Below are 19378 nucleotides of genomic sequence, written 5' to 3'. Positions count from 1 at the left end.
ACAAGGCTGCCAGATTAATGTGGTTTGTAAAGTTTCAAATACAGGTAATTGCTAAGCCACAAATAGCTCTGGTATTTCATGTGCTACTTTGCTCACCTTTTCTTATATCAACATTGTAAAAATAATTTTCAGCCAACAAATCCCAAAGCATTTTACAGAACACAAAGTACAAACTGGAATCATAATTAACTACTGAAATGCCTCTGCCATTAGGGTGCAACATAGCTGCTGCTCAGTGCAAAGCTTTAATATACTAGAATAATGTAGTACTTATATAATTTTTTTTGTATAATTGGGGACACCAGCAAGTTAAGCTCACAGCACTTGAGCAACACAGAATAAAATCTACTCTCTGTTCTAAAGAGTTACAGTCTCAGGATACGGTTACAAGCTACCACAAGACAAACTAGGTCGCTGTTTAGCTTCTCTCATATAACTGTCCATATGCATGCATGCTATAGTATATGAGAAGTACTTTAATCATAAGAGACAGGAGGATAGACTTTGCAAATCCACTGGATGTACACCCTATTTTGCCTTATGCCTGTTTGTTTAGCCATGAGATGAATGAATAAAACACAAAATTTGAAGATGCATGAATGGGAGGGACTTACTGGGAAGGAGAACCAGAAAGGAAGACATTTCAGGACAGATTTCAGAACAGAGAATAAGAGTATCTGGCAACAGAGAATACACATTTTCCTACATGGGGAAAACACAAAGAAGGAGATTAGAGATCCAGTAGTGTGCCTTGGGAGTAATCAGCAGCAATGAGGGAACTTAAAGTTGAATACCGGAGCCTGTGAAATGAACAGGCTTTTTTATTTCTCTTCAGTATTCATAGCACAGGAGGCTGTGCTGAGCTGCATATGGTTCAGTGCCGTTCAGTGCCAAAGGAAGGGAAAAAAGTCACATGCTGAAACATCAGCAGCTTGGTCCAACTGAAAGCGGGGGGTCAGCCTCTGCCTGCTGGGATTGATTGCAGGTGCTAAATATTTCTTAGCTACTATATATCCTTCAAATTATAAGGACATGAGATGATGTACAGGAGCTCAAATGGTTCAGTTAATTGACACTGGTTGCTTCTTGCTAATATCATCCCAGAGACACCAGGACAAGTATTTTAAAGAGGTTTTGTGATAGCAAAGATAATTGTAATTGTATTTGAAGTAGTTGAGAACTCTAGCTAAGGGAGACAGGATTAAAGGCCAAGTTCTTCTATCAGAAATGCCATTAAATGAAAGAGAATCCATGTGGTTAATTTGTGGAATTTTAATTTGTAGAAACATGCTAGTACCAATAGTTTAAAATACAAAAATTGTTCGCTGCCAGAAGGCCCCAGAGGGTTACCAGACCCCAGATAAACTAAAATATTAAAGAAGATAAGAGTCTGAAGAGGACAGGACAGAGCAATGACTGTATTAAGGGAATCAGTTCAAAGGTTTTGTGCAAACACTGGAATAAAAGTAAGCTCAGAGATGTGCACTGTCTTCAGGAACAAGATTTAGACAACAGACATTACAGAGATAGCAGGACCTATTCACTGTCTACAGTGGGACTTGTAAAGATCATCTGCTCATAATAACGAATCCTAGACAGTGTTTAAAGACTATGGCTGTGAGCTGCAGGCATGGTCGGGTATCGCAGAGAAGGTGAATGGCACAATAAATAGCAGGAAAAAATCAAGTGGCTTGAGATGCTGCTACAGGGGTGAGAGTCTGATTCTCCCCAGAACCCTGCTGTGGAGAACATAACTGACCACTTGCCATGACATTCACTTCAGTTTCCGGTAGTCTTTACCTTTGTTTATTTATTTAGAGATTTCAAAATCTAGGAACATTATTTCTTCTTTATTTACCTCCCTTTTCCCCAGTCTCTCTCTGACCTGTTCACTGAAAGCTGCTGAGCTAGCCTAAAGCTTTGTTCCTTTGCCTCTAATAACCCATAAAAAATACCACTGAATCTTCTTGTGAGGAAGAATCAGACATCCATGGAAGCAGTGACAGAAATATGGAAATCAGTCTAGTCTATTGCTTCCACAACCGCCTTCCCTTCTTCACCTTTCTTAGGAGGCTTCTTGTTTGTTACTTATTTTGCATTTTTTACAGAGAGCAAAATATTGCAGGGTTACTATGGAATTAAGTGGACACTGAGGAATGTAGGCATTGTACTTCATATTCTTACCAGTATTTGCATTGCTGTGGCATCTAAGGGTCTTAGGAACAGGCTGGGGATTCATTATGCTAAGCGCTACATGAAACAAATCAGAAAGTTCTGCCTCACAGGGCTTCAAATCTACATGTAGGACAAGTGACAGCAAGTAGATGCAGAGATGCAAAAAAGGAAAAGGAAACAATAAAACAGTATTGCCACAATAGGGAAACTGGGAGGTAGAAGTGAGGTATGAATAGTTTTGACTTTTTGAGAACAAAATCCAGTAACATCAGATTAACTTGCAGGAAGAAAATCCAAAGCACTTCTTGTTTTGCTCACTCCCGTTATCTTGGCGCAGCGGGAATCAGGTTTCTTTAACATATAAGCCTGAGCCAGCTCTCATTTGTACCACTATAAATAAAGATTAACTTCTGTGAAATCACTGAATTTATCTCAGTGTAGAACCAGTCCAAGAGAAGGCAGGGTTAGGCCCTATATATTTTTTTTATTGCTGGAGTGCCTTGTTCTCCCAACGCTATAAATCTACTTCATTGTCTTGTGCTATTCTTGGCATTTATCCATTGACTATAAAGCAGAGTGAGATCTGTACAAGTAGACAGATTACAAATTACTTAGGAGCTGCATTTTGTCTCACAAATGAGGATTTTTCTGACAATTTCTCAGCTATTATAAACAAGCCATTAGACCACAGCTTGCTTGAGGAGATGAAAATCAGTTTTTTTAATGTATGAAACACTAATTTTAAATGCTTATCAATATGATTATTAACCAAAAATAGAAAATAGAAAATTTGTCTTTGTTCAGATTAATTTCTTGTAGAATGAGCCACTCCCACAGCCTGGGTCACTGAAAATGGAGACTATAACAATAATCTTCTGATTCTTAAGTTTGTGATTGTCAGCACAAAAGGATGTTTAAATCATGTAAACATGTGTCATTCTGGAATTCTTCTCTGCACATTATGTATTTAGGGACTTTAGAACTGTGTGTTATGAAGTGTTTAATTTCCATATTTCTGGAGGCTTTCTCACTTACTATGGTCTATTAAATCACAACTTGTTTGAGGACATTTTACTTTGATCATTTGGCAGCTTTTTGAAGAATCAAGATGTATGGATCAAATAAAAAGTAAGATACCCAGTCTGGGATGGCTGAATTTCAGAACCGACACAATACCAAAACACAAGTAAAGCCAACTAAAATGGCCCAAAACTGTGAGCTCTTGCTTATTTGTAGTGCAAAAGCAAACACCAACAAAACCAAAAGCCTACTAGGGTTGTGTCTAGCCTGATCATTGCAACAGTTTCTTAGGAATACTTTAGAGTGCCACAATGAATGTGTTGTTGACAAATCAAGTATGGAAGCATAATCATTTTATTAAAACTACTACTTTTGCTTGGCAAACCATTATCCAGGGATTCTATAAGCACACTTCCACACTACGAAGTTGTATGAATAGACAACTGGTTCAGACAGAATAGATGAATATTGTCTATCAGTAGTCCTAGAGAATATTTGCCACTGTTGCTTCTTCTCTTCTAGCCAGCTGTTTCAACTAACATTTGCATTGCTAACAAGTATTGAGATTAAAACAAGGCTTTAAAATAGCTCTCTGCTAAGGCTCCACAGAAACCTGTTGGCTGGATACTCCCAGAATGACTCACTTCCACAATTCACCATTCCTGTAAACTTCTGTGAATCATAACAAGCTTTAAAGAATGTGGACAGCTGTACATAGCTATTATGCATCATCTAGATATGTATACTTTACTTCTTTCAACTCTGTTCTCAGCTGTTCCATTTTTTGTGTTTCATTTTGTGCCAAACTTTTATTTTAGATGGTGCAGGCTAGAGGCTGTGCTTTTTATATATCCCTGCAAATCAAGTCTGGCACAATTCTGGGGTGGAATGAAAAACAAACCTTTCATTTCGAAGAACTTATTGGCAAAGATTGAGAGGTAAGTCCAAATCCCTTCTTCCTATGTCCAAGTTTTGAAACTTATTTTTTACTTAAAGGAGTTTTCACAAATGAATGAAAAACAGATTAGTGTAATGGAGGAGGAGAAAAAAGGAGAAAAAAGTTGAAATGTGCAAATATGTATTCAACTCACTTCCACACCATAATCATAACTAGAAGATGCATTCCACTATTTCAGTAATAGTATTCTGGTCTAGTAAAAATCTCTTTGTAGGTTTTGAAGTAAATTTATCCTAGATTTATGCTAAAAATTGTATTTAGATTACACTTCATATAATCATGGTTGAGTTAGCTTGAAATTCCTGCAAGGTGTCATTTAGCTATAATGTAGGACTTAAAATGCATAAAGATCAATCTGGCAGTCTTACCTGTGGATTAAACAATCCTGTCATCCAGAACTGATTTGGTCGGCCATCAAGCAACCAACTGCTGAACTGTTGGTTCCTTTCAAGAAGCTCAGTAAACCAAAATCCTAAAGTAGCAGACTCCCACGAAATCCTGAACCATAGTTTTGGAATTTGAGCATCATACATATTATCTAAAGCATCTCGCAATTCTTCTGACATAATTATGGTTCCTGGAAGATAAGTAAAACATTCAGAATGACTTTTTCCAAAGCTTGCAAAGGCAAATTAAATTAATGTGATCAGATATAAAGTTATTTTTGAAAGCAACTCCTTCTCCCTCACACCCTACCTATATGCATTATATTGACACTGTACTTTGAATGTGATTAATCATTTAAAACATTTTTATGTATTTTAATGGTTCTCTCATACATGATCAATGATAGAAATACATTGTGCAACTCATCTATAGCCTAAGCATGTCCTGATAGAGAATATATTCATGAAATTCACTGTTATTAACAATAACTTTGTACATTTTCATTACCTAGATCTTCCAGTAGGAAAACAGTATGTAGAATAAAGCTAGAGGCAAGAATTTTGCTTTTGGCAGTGGCAGTGCATACTCACATATTCCATGTGTAGTACTGTTGTCTCCATTTAAATATTGGCATTTACTTCTTCAAAGTCAGTGATTTTTCTGTGACACTCACTATTCCATGAGCCAGAAGTTCTTACATCTTACCAGTTTGTCAATAGTACAGAGAGGCACATTGCCCATGCCCCATGATGTCTTCTATATTCCAGCTAAGATGTTTTAAGTTACAGAAACTGGTCTGATAGCCCCCATTCTGATTAAATGTTCATGTAATACAAATTTTCAGTGCATCACTGTACATACAACTGCTGTAATTGCCGCAAGGATAATATGTGATAGCACATGGTGGCTCCCACCACAGTACATGTAAAGGAAAGAGAAGTGGTCTGTGTGACTGTAAACAAGAGCTGCCATGGCCCATCCAAACATAACTGTATGGAAACGTGGCCTGGAATAAGTAAGTATTTCAAATCTCTTCCTTCCATTGTGGTTGGCTGGTCCCCAACTGGGAGGAAGGAGAAGAATATCCAGAAATCAAACATCAGCTTTTAATTTAGAAGAATGTGCTGGCTACCCTAAACACTTGTACAACAGCGTCTGCAAATCGGGCAGTTTCCACCTTATCTCAATTGCAAATAGGTTTCATTTTCTCCTAGTTGATAATGACCTGCTCTCATTTATATGCACCTCTTGAACACTGGGTTATCTGTTGATATAAGTACTTTTATTGACCAAGGCCATACAGCTGTTGTGTAACCTTGGTCTGACATTGTTTGATTGGATAGAAGAGACAGTAAGTCACATACCTTTGTGTGGACTTGGATCCACATCAGCTGTCCTGCAGACCTGACAATCCACCCATCAGTGGGGATGCCCCTGATGCCAACTGCCAGGGAGAACATGAATCATCCTGGCACAGCTCAAGTGTGGTGAGAACAATCCAGGGAACACTATACCAGAGGGGTGGCCCAATAAGGACAAGGAAAGGGCGAGAACAGTCATCGTACCATGCATTGTGCCTCCGTGATTTTAACCGTAGAGCTCTGATATGTACATATTTTTTCAGTTCTGTTACACTTCTAGCTTTACTACACTTTTAGCTTTGCTATAACCTCTTATCTCTAATAAACTCTTATACTTGACAAATGATGATCTTTCAAGTTCAGTGCGACTAATCCCAGAATCTGAAAGAATCCCAGACACCCCTCTATTGGCACATCACAACCTCTCAGGATGTCTGCCTGTGATGACTCAGAGCAGTTGTTGAAGTTCCTAAGCCAGATTGTTCTTAAGGATGAGGTATGTTCACAGTTCTGTCCTTGGCCACATAGCTGCATAAATATTCCTAGTGAGTGGGCATCAGCTCTGGCAATAAGGATATAGTGCTTGAATTTCAGCACTACAGAACACTAAATGACATCTGGGGGTGTTGAGATGCATTTCTGCAGGTAAAATACTTTGACAAAAATAAAAGAATGGTCAGAAATTAAATTAATATCACATGGGAAAAATAATGGTATCATTCTGGAGAAAGGTGATAAAATGCTTTTGAAAAATACATTTCGTATGTTGAATGAATAGTGCAACACCATGCATTTCTCACATTTAACTTCTGAGAAAATCAAAGCATTAGTTACCATATGAAGAGACTGAATGTCCTATGAACTTAACATGACAGGCTTGAACGTTCCATGAATCAGACAGGCCAGCTGTTTATAACTTGGTTATTTTGGGATTTGCTTTGCAGTGTTCCTTTTCCAGAAGGGAATAAAGCCCATATGAAATGACAGACAAAAAGTTAGTTCAGATAAAGACTTTGGAACATTTTGATGCTTCCAAAATAATATGTACTGTAACCATACTGTTTGCACAGTATATACAGCTTTGAAATTATAATTCCACTTTTCATTGCCCTAAATTTTTACTCTCTCACTTCCAAACCCCATGTAAATCTGTCCAATTGCTGTGTAGATAATAAGTCAAATAAAGCTACTAATTTTTAACTAGTGGTTTTAGGATAATTAGGATAACTAGTTTTTATTGCTAATTAAAGTAACTATGTCAAAACCACATATCAGTAAGTTTAAACTGTCTGTTGATCTGTTTTTAGGGTTACTCATTCAATAGATATAAAGCTTTGTATGGACTGTATCAGGACTTGTATTCTTTCATGCAGTAGCCCCTTTTCACTATCACACCTACCCTGAGCGGGATCTGAGGACTGAGAAATTCATAAAATCTGAATTTGGATCTACATTTTGAAGTTTACATTTGGGAAAGCCTGCATGTAAATTAGAAAATAAGAATATCCCATCTAGATGAGCAGATTAAGTTAGAAATGAAGGAACATTCTTGAACAACAACAAAAAAAGCTTCATCCACAGTCTGATTCACTACCCACATGCACAGGTGTGAATCGAAAAAAAATAGAATAATTATATAGGATATAAATGAGATGAGAGGAAGCTAATTTCTCCATCAAGTGCAGTTAGTCAAGAGCTGATATAATTATAGTAGGATTGGAGACCATCCCTTGAAGACAATGCTTCCTAGACAATGAGTCTGGGCGGAACATTGTCCTTCTGCATAGCCAGCCTTAACCACACACACAGGATGGATCTAAATGAAAGCATCAATCCATTTTGACTGTCACAGTTACAACCAGAGCAAGCTGATCTTTCCAGTCTTTAATCCCCATTCAAGTTTACTTCCCAAGCAACAGGGCATCATTAGACCACTTTACATGGTCCTGTCACTCATTGCCTCTACCATCAAGCTGCAACTCCCTCTTCTTTGTTGGACATGTTGACCAGACAAGCCCAACTTGCTTGTCACTTCATAAGCTTTCCTCCCTCTCTGCCTTATGGCAATGGCTAACTTGCATGTGCTTTCCCCAAAGAAAGCATTATTTATCGCTCCACCCAAAGGTACAAGATATACAGAGTAAGAGATAAAAACAATAAAACCTGATATATGTGTTTCCCCATACCTAAACCTTAATCTTTTCTTTGCACGTTTCAATAAATTCCTTGTAGCTCAGTGAACACCACTGCTGTGCTGAAATAAGTCAACTTCTCTGCTTCAGCCAGCCTTTTGTGTATTTCCTTGTCCTTCACTTGCAGCACTTGGGCACTTCAGCATTTGGAAATGTTTCCTGGGATACTCTCAGAAACCCATTTAATCCACCTTGGTATTTTAATGTCCAGACCCTCAACAATTTCGCACCTTCTTTTTCCCCTGGTCTCCAGAACAGGAAGAGTAAATCAGGCAACAGAGCCCTACGATTCACAACACTCTCCATTTTTTACTTGTAGACTGTGGTATTCTCCTCAGCTGCACCTAACCTATGCTCCCATTCTGTTTTCTGTTTGTTCCCCACCTTTCTTCTCTGAAGATTCTTGGAGAATCCTCTGAATTAATTATTCAAATCAGGAGAGAGAAAATGAATTGAGCAACCTGAGCTGCATGTGATTTTTACATACAAAAGCACTTAAATCCGACATTTTCTGCAACAGCCTATTCCTTCAGTAAGTAAGAAGGCAATTTGAAAGTAACCACATACAGTCTAGCTTTGCAAATTGTTCTGAAAACTTACCTGCTCTAGTACCAAATGCACTTGCCCATACCCACCATAATGATTGAAAATAAAATTTTTAAAGCAATAATTTGTAAATGAAAATCCATGCACACACCCCCAAACAGCAAAAAGCAATACAAATCACTATTCGAAGCTAGAGTAATTCAGTGGGCAGACAAACTGTTTTCTGTAGTTTGTGCTAAATTTGTACAGTGTTCATCTAAGCAGACTTCCTAGCCAGCATCATGGCAAACATAAGTAACATTTTTTAAGAAGTCCAGAAATAACATTATACTTTGTAAAAGATAACAGGAAGCACCCTAGTATCTTTATCAGGATGGTAGGTAAATTATGGATGACATTTGCTGAGCCAAGAGTAACTACACCATAAGACACACTAGACTCGTCTCCTCCATTCCTCAACTGAATTCCTCATTGTTACATTCCATTAATGCCTTCACTGAGTGTCTTTAATCATCTTCAAATAAAGCATTCATCCTAAAGTTGAATACACAGATGATCCCTACAAGCCTTCCACACACACCCTGTAAGAATCAGTAAGGGAGAGGCCCGAGATCTTTCAGTCTAGAAGTCTATGACCATAATCAGTAGGCCAAACTAAAATTTTATTAGTCTTAGCAGAATTAAAGCATTATTAGACTAGGCAGAACTTAGCAGTTTTAGTGTCCTCAGTTTTGCAGGCAATTTGAAGAAGTCAATACTCTCTCCATTTGTGGGAAACTGCCTTTCATGCATGCTTTGGCAAGACTAGTCTCCCCACACAGAACAGAGTAAATTGGTGCCTACTTCTTTAGGCTCTTCTGAAGTGCAGTTATATCCCCCTTGCAAAGGAATACATACAATGATGTGAATTCACTTGCAGGAACAGGATGTAAAATCTACTGCCAAGATCATAGTATTCTAGTAAAAAAATAGGGAATCTTTATCTTATTCTTTCAGAGGCTGAACATAAGTTTGTGCAGATGACCTAGGACTAAGTGATAGCTGTTATGCACACAGAAATACATGCCACCTCATGTCTGCATGAAGTTCTGGGCTTCAACGTATTCTCTTATGAATAACAATAAGGAAACACCTAAAGCCAACACACTGGCTAGAAATGCAGTATAAGCATGGTAATGAGCTCAAAGCAAGTGATTAATAAGTTTTTAATAATATACCAAACCCATGAGTGAGATGTATGGATACTAGTGAAATGCACCAGTATTCCTCAAGATCTGGTTATTAATACTATGGGACTTCTAGCTTTGTCTGAATTATAATGTTCTAAAAATATTAGAAACACACATGAAAATGCATCACTTCAAAACTTTCTCTCTCAATAGTCTCATTTACATTATCTCACACTTTTCAAGCTGGCATAAACATATGCTTGAAACATGCTAGTATACTAATATTCATGAGTTTCCATGAATATAACCCATGCATTATTTACAGGAGAAGCATATGGTATATGCCTGTTTGGATAAAAAAGAGGGCAAACAGCGAAGTCCTCTTCTCCCCTTAGTAATATCCTTGTTCCTGACCTTTTTACCAAAAGCTCTGATTCCCTTTGCTTTTAGTGTAGGATGTAGTTATCCGTGTAGATGTAGTTATCTGTGAACTTTTTTTCAAATACTGGTGTGTGGATTATGTACCGTGTACATTATATGCATGAAAATATGCTAGCCTTGTAACATTATGGGTGCTAAATTGTAGTTGCAGTGGAAAGTTTGCTTAAGTCTTGTAGAGTTTCTCCATAATGAATGCCATGGTGACTTCTGAAGTTACTATTTCTATTGATTTCACTACTTTTGCCTTCTACGTTGGTTCTATGTCTGCCATAGGTATTTGTACAATGCGTCTTGTAAGGAACAAAAACTCTGGGCCAGCAAGCTGTGGAAACAAATCTTAACATATTACAAGTCACGTAAAAGCTTTCAGTGGGATTGCTGCATTCTCAGGAAATAAATTAAGAGGAAAAGGACTTATTTTTCCTAACTCTGTAAGGATTGTATAAATAACAGTGGGAGTTCTATGATCATGTGACACATATATAACATGAAAGTGTAATAAATCTAAGGTTTCCTGCATGGCTTTAATTCGTCTTGAAACAGGCAGTTCCAAAAGTTTAGTTTGAAAACACAAAATTATAAGGTACCAGAAACAAATGCAAAGTGGATGTAGTTTTATGACAAAAGTAGAATATAGGACATACTCATAAATAAATAAGTATTTATTTCTTTCCCATTTATATACATGACAGGCCCTTAAACAGAATACTAAGTAGGTTAAAAAAAAGCAGAAAATAAATCTATATCAAAAGCTGTGTGTATTTCCATTGCCAAGGGTTCAGTATCAACTTTCAGGGCCACCAGCATGCTCCACTACTGAGATTCATAGAAGCTGCTCAAGGGGGACTGAGGAGAACTCCCACAAAAATCTGTCTTCTCACTCTGTTTGACAGAGGACACATCTGGGTGCCCTCTAAACACTTAACACCCCTGTTTCAGTGCATGGAGGCATTAGAGACTCCTCGATCTCCCAGACAGGTCACACTTGGTTCCACTTTACTCAAACTCTAGCAGGGACTAGGAATGACTGGAAGGGCCATTACATTTTACTGCATCTAAAGACAATATCTTCATTAGTGGGAGAGATAATCTGAAGTGTCTACTTCACAGTAAACAGCTATGGTATTAGTACTCTGGTGCTAGAGACATCTACCCTTCCACCGGAGGAAGGCAAGGCACATCCACAGGAACCTACAGCTGGTATTGCTGTTTCTACAGAGAATATGGTCACAATCTGGCATGGACTCAAGACTTGCTGTTTATATCCCATTAGGATCTGGAGTTCTGGTTCAGGCCCCATGTCTTACTGCTCCCAAAATGAAAAGATGAGAACACAGCTCCTTCCTTGTCTCTAAATGATTGCTCCATTTGGAACAAAGTCTCTATTTAGGTCACTTGAGAAGACAGTCATCATTGCTGCTTCCTGATTTATGTGAAGCTCTGTATTATTCCAACTGTGAAATAAATTCTGGGCAATCAATAAGTAATTAAAACAGAACTAACAATTGTGACATAACAGAGAGTATAAAGCACAGCTACAGTCTAATTATTACAATTTGATCCAAAAAAGTATCCTTCTGGGCAGCAAAGTCTATTGGTGGAGATGCAGGCTTGTGGTACACGGTTGCCAATAAATACGTTGGAGAGATCCTGAGCATCCTCACCCCTTTCGAAAGCTGAACACTGCTTAATCTGCCCTCTGGATAGAGGCACGAAACTACCTCTGCTAATTCCCTCAACATCACTCATGTTCAGCTGCACATGGGTTCTCACTGAGAAGGGCATCAAATTAAATAGTTTCAAACGTACTCAGCAAGCAATAAGCAAAATGACAAAGTCTATTACTCATATCCAACCTACAGAATCAAATATTCAGACCTCCTTTCACAAAGGTACATCACACAACATTAAGATACCCTATATTTTTAAATGTAATATTTGTTTGGAAGTTTGATATGCTATAAGCAGCTGCTCAGGCCTTAATGGGCTCATGAAGCCAGAGCCAGATGCATGACCAGGGCAGATGTCAAAATTCCCATGACCTGTTTGAGCAGGCAGATCAGTTTATCTCATTGTAAAGAAAAATGAGCACATCAACCGACTTGAGATTCTACTTGACTCACTTGGAAAGCTTTGGGGGAGAATCTACCATAAGAGAGTTTTGGGCTTTCCCCCTTGCTGAGGCAAGACAGAGTGCCTAAACATTCTTTCCACCTCCTACTTAAAGCATTACCACATGCACTTGATATATCATGAATCTCTCAGGAGCCATTAATCACTATTGTTAACTATACATCAATTTTGTTTTCAGAGTGATTTTTCACTATACTTAACTTGCCTGTCCCTTAGAAAATTATAATGTTTAAAAGGATTGTACAAATGTTACAGCATTAACTTCATTAAGCATCTGGTACAGGACTATGCCCACTGTGGAACTGAATACTAAGTGCAAATAAATTATGTTACTCATCCACCCTCTGCAGAATATTGTACATTTTGAGACTTTAAATATATTTGTCATGATCAAGGAAAGACTAATTCTTTCTCAGGCAGAAAGAATTATTTTAATTAAATTGAAGAGGGACACTATGCACATCTACAAGGGAACTTTCAGCTCAATTCTGAAACAGAGGACAAATGCTTCTTTTAGCTTGGTCTTTGCACAGGTTATCACAGGATACAGAGTCTAATTAGTCTTGGGTACATTTATAAACCTCTTTCCTAGATGCAGATTATAGGCATGATGTTTCTGAAGCGTGCATTGTTGCTTCTGGGAATCATACAAATGATAGGAAAACCCCTTTTGATTCTTATGTAACAAAAATACAAATTAAAAAAAATCTCCCTTCAGACTTGACTTACTGTCAAGAGACTGTAAAAGATCAATGAGAGAGGTTACAGTACTGCCGTTATCCACAGCAGATGTAACTGCTTTTGAGGCACTCCTACGTTCTCCCTACAGGGTACAGCTTACATCTATCAGATGTTTCGTGACTCTCTTAATCTGGAGAACAGCAGACTTGGGTGAGCTCTTAACCCATGGAACTGAACCCTTCCTGATACATTTTCATTTATTGTCAAATCTTCTTCCAACTTAACAAGAAGCTTGGCTGAGCAACATTATATTCTTCTTCATGGCCATCTCAGTTCTTACAGATGAGCAAAATGGGAAGTGAAAATAGAAAAGCAGATGGTAACATCATCATCCCTTCTTTTCCCTCACTCCATTTCTGATCAAATTTCCTACCTGCCTCTGGTCTCCTGTACACTGAATTTATATTAATTGCATTCACCATTGCTTACCTTCAGCCAAACACTCCTGCCTCCAAGAGATAGAGTGCTGTTGCCTACCTCCTGTGATGGCTAAAAGCATATCCCTGTCATGGTCTTTTGACTGCTTCCCCTGCTCACTTGAGATTCCATTCAGAGCCATCCTATTTGGTAAAATCAGTTTCATAAACCTTGCAAAACTCATCTGAAATTAGAGTCTTTACTACCTGGCCTCCTGAGCACTCTGTCTCTCAGTTGCTTAGCAGCAACACTTCCCCCTTGTTCTATATCATTATGTCTCAGTTTAATTTGGTAAATGACTGTGGCACGTGACCTGTGGACCTAATCAAGCAATTCATCTCCTCTGAGCTCTGCAAAATCCTAGAGAGACTAACAGAAGTGCAGCAGTGCTGGTGGACATACTGAACTGCAATACTGGAGCGCATACATATGGAATAAATAAAGGTGGAGTGTCTTTAGAGATGCAGTCTAGAGGTGCAGCTTTAAGAGCTAGAGTAAGTGGTAATATGATAGAAAAAATGGGGAGAGAGAGAGAAGAAGGAGGAAGGAAGGAGAAAGAGGAAAACAGGGAGGGAGGGAGGGAGGGAAAATATTTATTCAGTAATATATTATGAGGAGCCTTTTGCAAAAAATATTGCATCTTAATTAGTATCATACTTAATACTGTAACTTACCATCTATAGCCAATTTGAGATTGGTCAGTGTAACTCGAACTCTTGATATAACATGTTGCATGTGGTCAATTTCTTGACATAGAAATATATTCATCGGTTGAATATCTCCCATCTTTCGCAGCTGGGCTTTCACCTAAACAAGAATAGCTCAACTGTTATAAAATTTATCTCTTTTTTCCATGTAGTAATTTTCTGAAAGCAAAAAGTTGTTTTTTCAATTGTTTCCCATAATTCCTGAGAAAATAAACTTTTATGTAACAGATGGCCAATAAAAGTCCTGTGCTAACTGTAAGATTTAGCACATTGTGACTCATCAGCTTACCAAAAGGAGCTGCTTCACTATGCTAAGAAAGGAAAATTCCCTCTTTTGGAAGAGAGACAGCAGTTGCTTCTGTTAGGCCACAAGGTCTTAGATCTTTTAAAAAAATCACATGCTATACAAAATCATGTTTGAAAGTAACTTCTTTAGATTTCCAAACTGTGCTAGGTGAATTTCATGACCTCCTCTTGCCCTACTGAGTTGAAATAACACTACAAATGGAGTTTGACTTAACAAGCAGAAGGATATATAAAGACTAAGATATGTAGAACTGCTACTTCCAATAGCATCTGACTCAGTTATGAAACAGGATGCTTATGGATGCATTACTAGAGAGGCAAGATTGCCAGGAATAATACAAATGCTACAGAATTCTGCTGGACCATTATGTGCACCATTTTGCAGGTAAAAGATTTTGGTGTTTTTAACTTTTAAGGGTAATGGCTTCACACATATTGGAGAGAAAATTTTCAAAATGCAACTTAGTTGCCTATGTTACTTAGGCACGGGTGACAGCAACAGTAGCAAAATTATCTTGTTTTACTTTAGCATATAATGCATATATAGTATGCTTCATGCATATCAAACTGCACTGTACACAACAATGCATGAGAGAGGATTTAGTGGCACCTGCAGAAATCATGGTGCCTCATGAAGCATAATGTTTTTGACAGAATTCTTGACTGTAAGATTTTCAAGTGTTTTTCCCCACTAAATTTCAGCTTTGAGGAAGCCAAAGGCCTTCACACTGTATTCTCTGCTACTCGACCTCATGTATTGTCTTTCACATCTCCTCTGCAGGAGAAATTCTGCAAAGAGACTTTGGAACTAAAATGAGATCTCAAACAGTAAAATAAAGTATTAAATCCACATACCTATGTGGCCATGAATTTATCCGAAAAGACCCATCAGATTAGTTTGCTCAAATAAAAGCTTATTTTGAGTTGTCACTTCCAAAAGATGATGAAGTAACAGAGTTAGAAAGTCTTTAAATTACTTTCAAACAGCAGAATATCATTAGAATTCTATTGCAGCCTAACAGTAGCCACAAGATCTAGTATAATAAGTGCTATTTCATCAAGGACAGAAATCCATTGGATCTTGCTTTTGTTTTTCCAGATATATGCAGAATAAACATTACTAAAAAGTATTTTATTGAAGAGTAGGTTTCTACAAGATGAATATAAGTGTAGCAGTTGAGTAGTTATACTTGTTAGTATAAATGAGTGAATGCTTTGACAATTTCCATTTTTCAGGTTTCAGCTTCAAGCCCAGGAAAATACTTCTTTTTAAATTTCATACACTGTTGTCCTTGGGAGACAGCTACTAGCAAGGTTATTCATTATATTTTAATCACAAGGACACATGAGTTTGTCAGAAAGAATGTCCAAGAAATAGGTGCCAACGAATTATGCTAATGTTTTGCAGTCTGACAGTTCATTTTACAGGATGAATCAATTTATTTCTTCCTTTAAAAGAAAAAACTACTAAAATCAGCTAGCACAATATTAGAGGTGAGAAAACAAATTCATTTTGGATAACTTACATGACGAAGTATGCTAATTTTTTGTTCATACAAGATCCAGGGAAAGCCTCTGATTTCTGAAAATTTCAGAGGAAATGATAATCCTCTCTTTGCCAAAATAGCCAAAAGAAAAATTTTGGGTTTTTTTTTTGTCTTTTTTCCCATGCATATTTTGCCACAATACTGAAAAGGAGAAGCCTAGTGTGTGGCATTAATAATAAGGGAATGAAACAGAATACAGCCCATGCATTTTGTCCTTTAAATAAGAAATACAATTTTTTTCTAGCCTGCAAAGCATTTGTTCCTTTTTTGTATAATTTAGAGTAAGAACTTCTCCCATTTGAGGAAAAGTCATACTGGTGATTTTGCTGAAACCACTATTTTCCAAAATGTTGCTATTTATGAAATAAAAGAGAAGATGAAATAAAAACGTCTAAAATATTACTGTACTGATAATTGCACAGTTTGCTTAATGAGTGAATTCTCAGATTTTATGAATTCTTATGATTTGTTTTCATGTACGTACAAATAATGGAATGAACCCACAATGTAGAAATTTGTTAATCCATCCTAGATGAGTTCATGGCACTCAGCCTGGAGCATCAAGCATAACAACATATGAAGACTGCAAAAAATGACATAGATCTCATCGTGTTGTATACAAATCAATCCTGATCTGCAGTGAGATTTACTAGATATAAAATAGTGCCTCTCTAGGATGTCTTGTTAAGATTAGTTTTAAATATCATCTCCAAGGTACGATTGATTGTTTTGATTGTTTTATATTAGAATTCTTATCAAGCAATCAGATTTCCAAATCTGTATTTATTATGATATAAAGAGATGGATCCTGACTGACAGAAAAGAAACTCAAAGACAGAACTCACTAACCAAAATAGCCTTTCTGAGATTAATATACTAATTCCATAAAGCCCACATATAGCTTCTCCTTCTCATTATGCAAACAGTTGTCAGCTAACATAAAATAAGATGATTTAAGAAAGAAGGAAGCAAAATCATGACCTTAATGTCTGCATGATGTTGCAGTGCCTATTTCTACTGTGTGAGATTCCTCAATGCACATTTCTTAGCTATCTGTCCTCAGGTCACTACCACCTTTACCATTGCATCCTGTATAGGACACTCTGATCAGTGATCAAGTAAGTTACTATAGTCGTTCAAGAAACTGAATTACTTCCACTTTCAAACTGCAAGGTACATGAACAGATGCTTATCATTTTCAATTAGAAACGCCTGAAGCTCTAGCGCTGGATGAGCACTGTATCTGACAAGGTTGTTAAGTAAACCAATGACATCTTAGAAATCATCTGCATTAGTGTTTCAGTTCAGACCAGGAATGTGTTTTTGAAACAAATCTCCTGACTTAATGCATACAAACCAGATTCTTTTCAAATGAAACTGACCCAAATGGTATGCTTCAAGGTGCCTAATGTACTCCAGCCACTAGTGGGTGTTCTATCTGCAATCCAGACTACTGTTACACCAAAGTAAATTCTCCCAAAACACATCTAATGAAGGCCTGGGGTCCTCAGATGAACTCTTTGAAATACTTGCTAATGGAGTCATGGGCTTAGTGAAGAATTAGAGGAAATCTATACTACAAAACTATTTCAGACCCCCCCCCCACACACACACACACATTTCTGCTGAGGTTAAAAGCCAACCTCCAATAGAGTACAGTATCTTTGGAATCTTTCCATGTCTATTCCTTAGCAAGCTGGTTTTCAAGCTGCAAGGAAACTGTTTTTCATTATAAACCTGTGTGTGTGACAGGCTGACATTCATCCTTGCATCTGTCCTCATCCACATGGATTAGCTGGACCTAATAATTTTACTGCTGATCTCTCTGTTACCTGTGGCAAGACCCAAAAGCAAAAGGGCTTATGAAGAGCAGAGCTCTCATGCTGCCTCTGCCTGTGGAATGAGAAAACTAAGGATAGTTTTAGGTCAGGAGGAAGGTTTGTTTTGCTTTTGTATCACCTATGTCAGCCTGAGGTCTGATAAAGCATGTAGAGGGGTTGCATTTAGAGTCCTTGGGATAGACATTAGGTCAGTTATTTGACTGGTTAGAGGAAGGGTTACAAGCACGCGTTAAAAAAATAAGCATATATGATAGAGTAAAATGACTGCCCTGTTCTGAAAGTTGCTGGTTTCAAAGTCATTGCCAAAGGATATAAAGGAGAAATCAAGGCGTCTATGTCTGGGTTTTCTGTGGCTTCACAGTGTCTGAAAGCACAGTCCAGAGCGCTGAATGTCATCAGACAATTTGTTTCAGCACAATCTGTCCCTTATCTAGTCCGTTGGGGTTTTCACTCTGATCAAATTCACTCCACACTTTCTAAGGGAGCCACAAGAGGTAGACAAAGATAACAGAGGTGCCTGCCGCTTCCCCTACAGACCATTTGCTTTCTAATTACTTTCAGTTGAATTTTTTGTCCCTTTTCTGCCCAGATAGTATCTCTATAACTGGATTTCCAAAGACTACCACATAGTGGGTTTACTGGAGCACAATATTCTGTTTAAAAGCACCCCCAAGCTGCACTGCTAGGACTACTAAAATGTTTCTCTTTTTACTGCTCTTACGAAGTGAGGCATGCATAGGGCTCTTTTCACCACATTCTGTCAGACTCTTACAATTTAGTAGATTAGTCTTATTTGTTTCAGGGTTGTTAAACCAGTCTAGTAAGTAATAATGTCCTGAATGTCCAAATGTTGACTTAAATTGATAGCAACAGAACCCATCTCATTCCTCTTTTTCAGACATCACAGAAAGCAACTACATAATTCAATTCACTCCTTATGCTTCAAACTTAATTTCACTTTGCTCCTTTGCTTATTATATTCAGTCTGCTGCTAAATTCTATTGCTTTTTCCCTCAGCAAATGTCTGAAATCTGTCTCTTCTTTTCTGCTCTGACAAATGAAATTCTTAGTTATACCTTAGTCAACACAGTCTTTTTTTTTCTTTTGGTATTTTAGACATTGTCTTTTTGTCAGTTTATGCAAACTCCATTACCAAACTCAGCTTTCTTTCCAGCTTACTCTTGTCCTCTCCACCCTTTCTAGTAGGTTGCAGAATAATACAGCTTCAATTTAGATGAGAAGCATATTTAATACAGATTTTTTGCTTATTGTGTAAAGAGATAGCCACACTCTTGGCACTATAAAAAAAATGTAGCAAAGAGGCAGAACTGGGCACTAATGGGAGAGAATGGAAATTCCCCTCTGCCGAAAGAAGCATTGGTAAAGATCCAAATTAGTTCTAAGATCCAGAGAATGAGAGAAAAGGTAAATCCATTG

At 37.6% G+C, this 19378-nt stretch overlaps 1 protein-coding gene across 1 annotated transcript in view; it reads right to left on the bottom strand.

Moving 5' to 3' along the window:
- LOC106496970 (dynein axonemal heavy chain 5-like) overlaps nucleotides 1-19378 on the bottom strand; it is a 176257-nt gene that overhangs the window by 3679 nt on the left and 153200 nt on the right. The window contains exons 74-75 of the mRNA XM_067291141.1: nucleotides 14215-14347; nucleotides 4522-4730 (exon numbers count right to left, since the gene is read on the bottom strand). Of these exons, the coding sequence (XP_067147242.1) occupies nucleotides 4522-4730; nucleotides 14215-14347 (342 nt within the window). The remainder of the gene's footprint in view (nucleotides 1-4521; nucleotides 4731-14214; nucleotides 14348-19378) is intronic.

Source organism: Apteryx mantelli, chromosome 2, assembly GCF_036417845.1.
Source record: "Apteryx mantelli isolate bAptMan1 chromosome 2, bAptMan1.hap1, whole genome shotgun sequence".
Classification (NCBI taxonomy): Eukaryota; Metazoa; Chordata; class Aves; order Apterygiformes; family Apterygidae; genus Apteryx; species Apteryx mantelli.
This window is presented reverse-complemented; position numbering and strand designations above follow the sequence as displayed.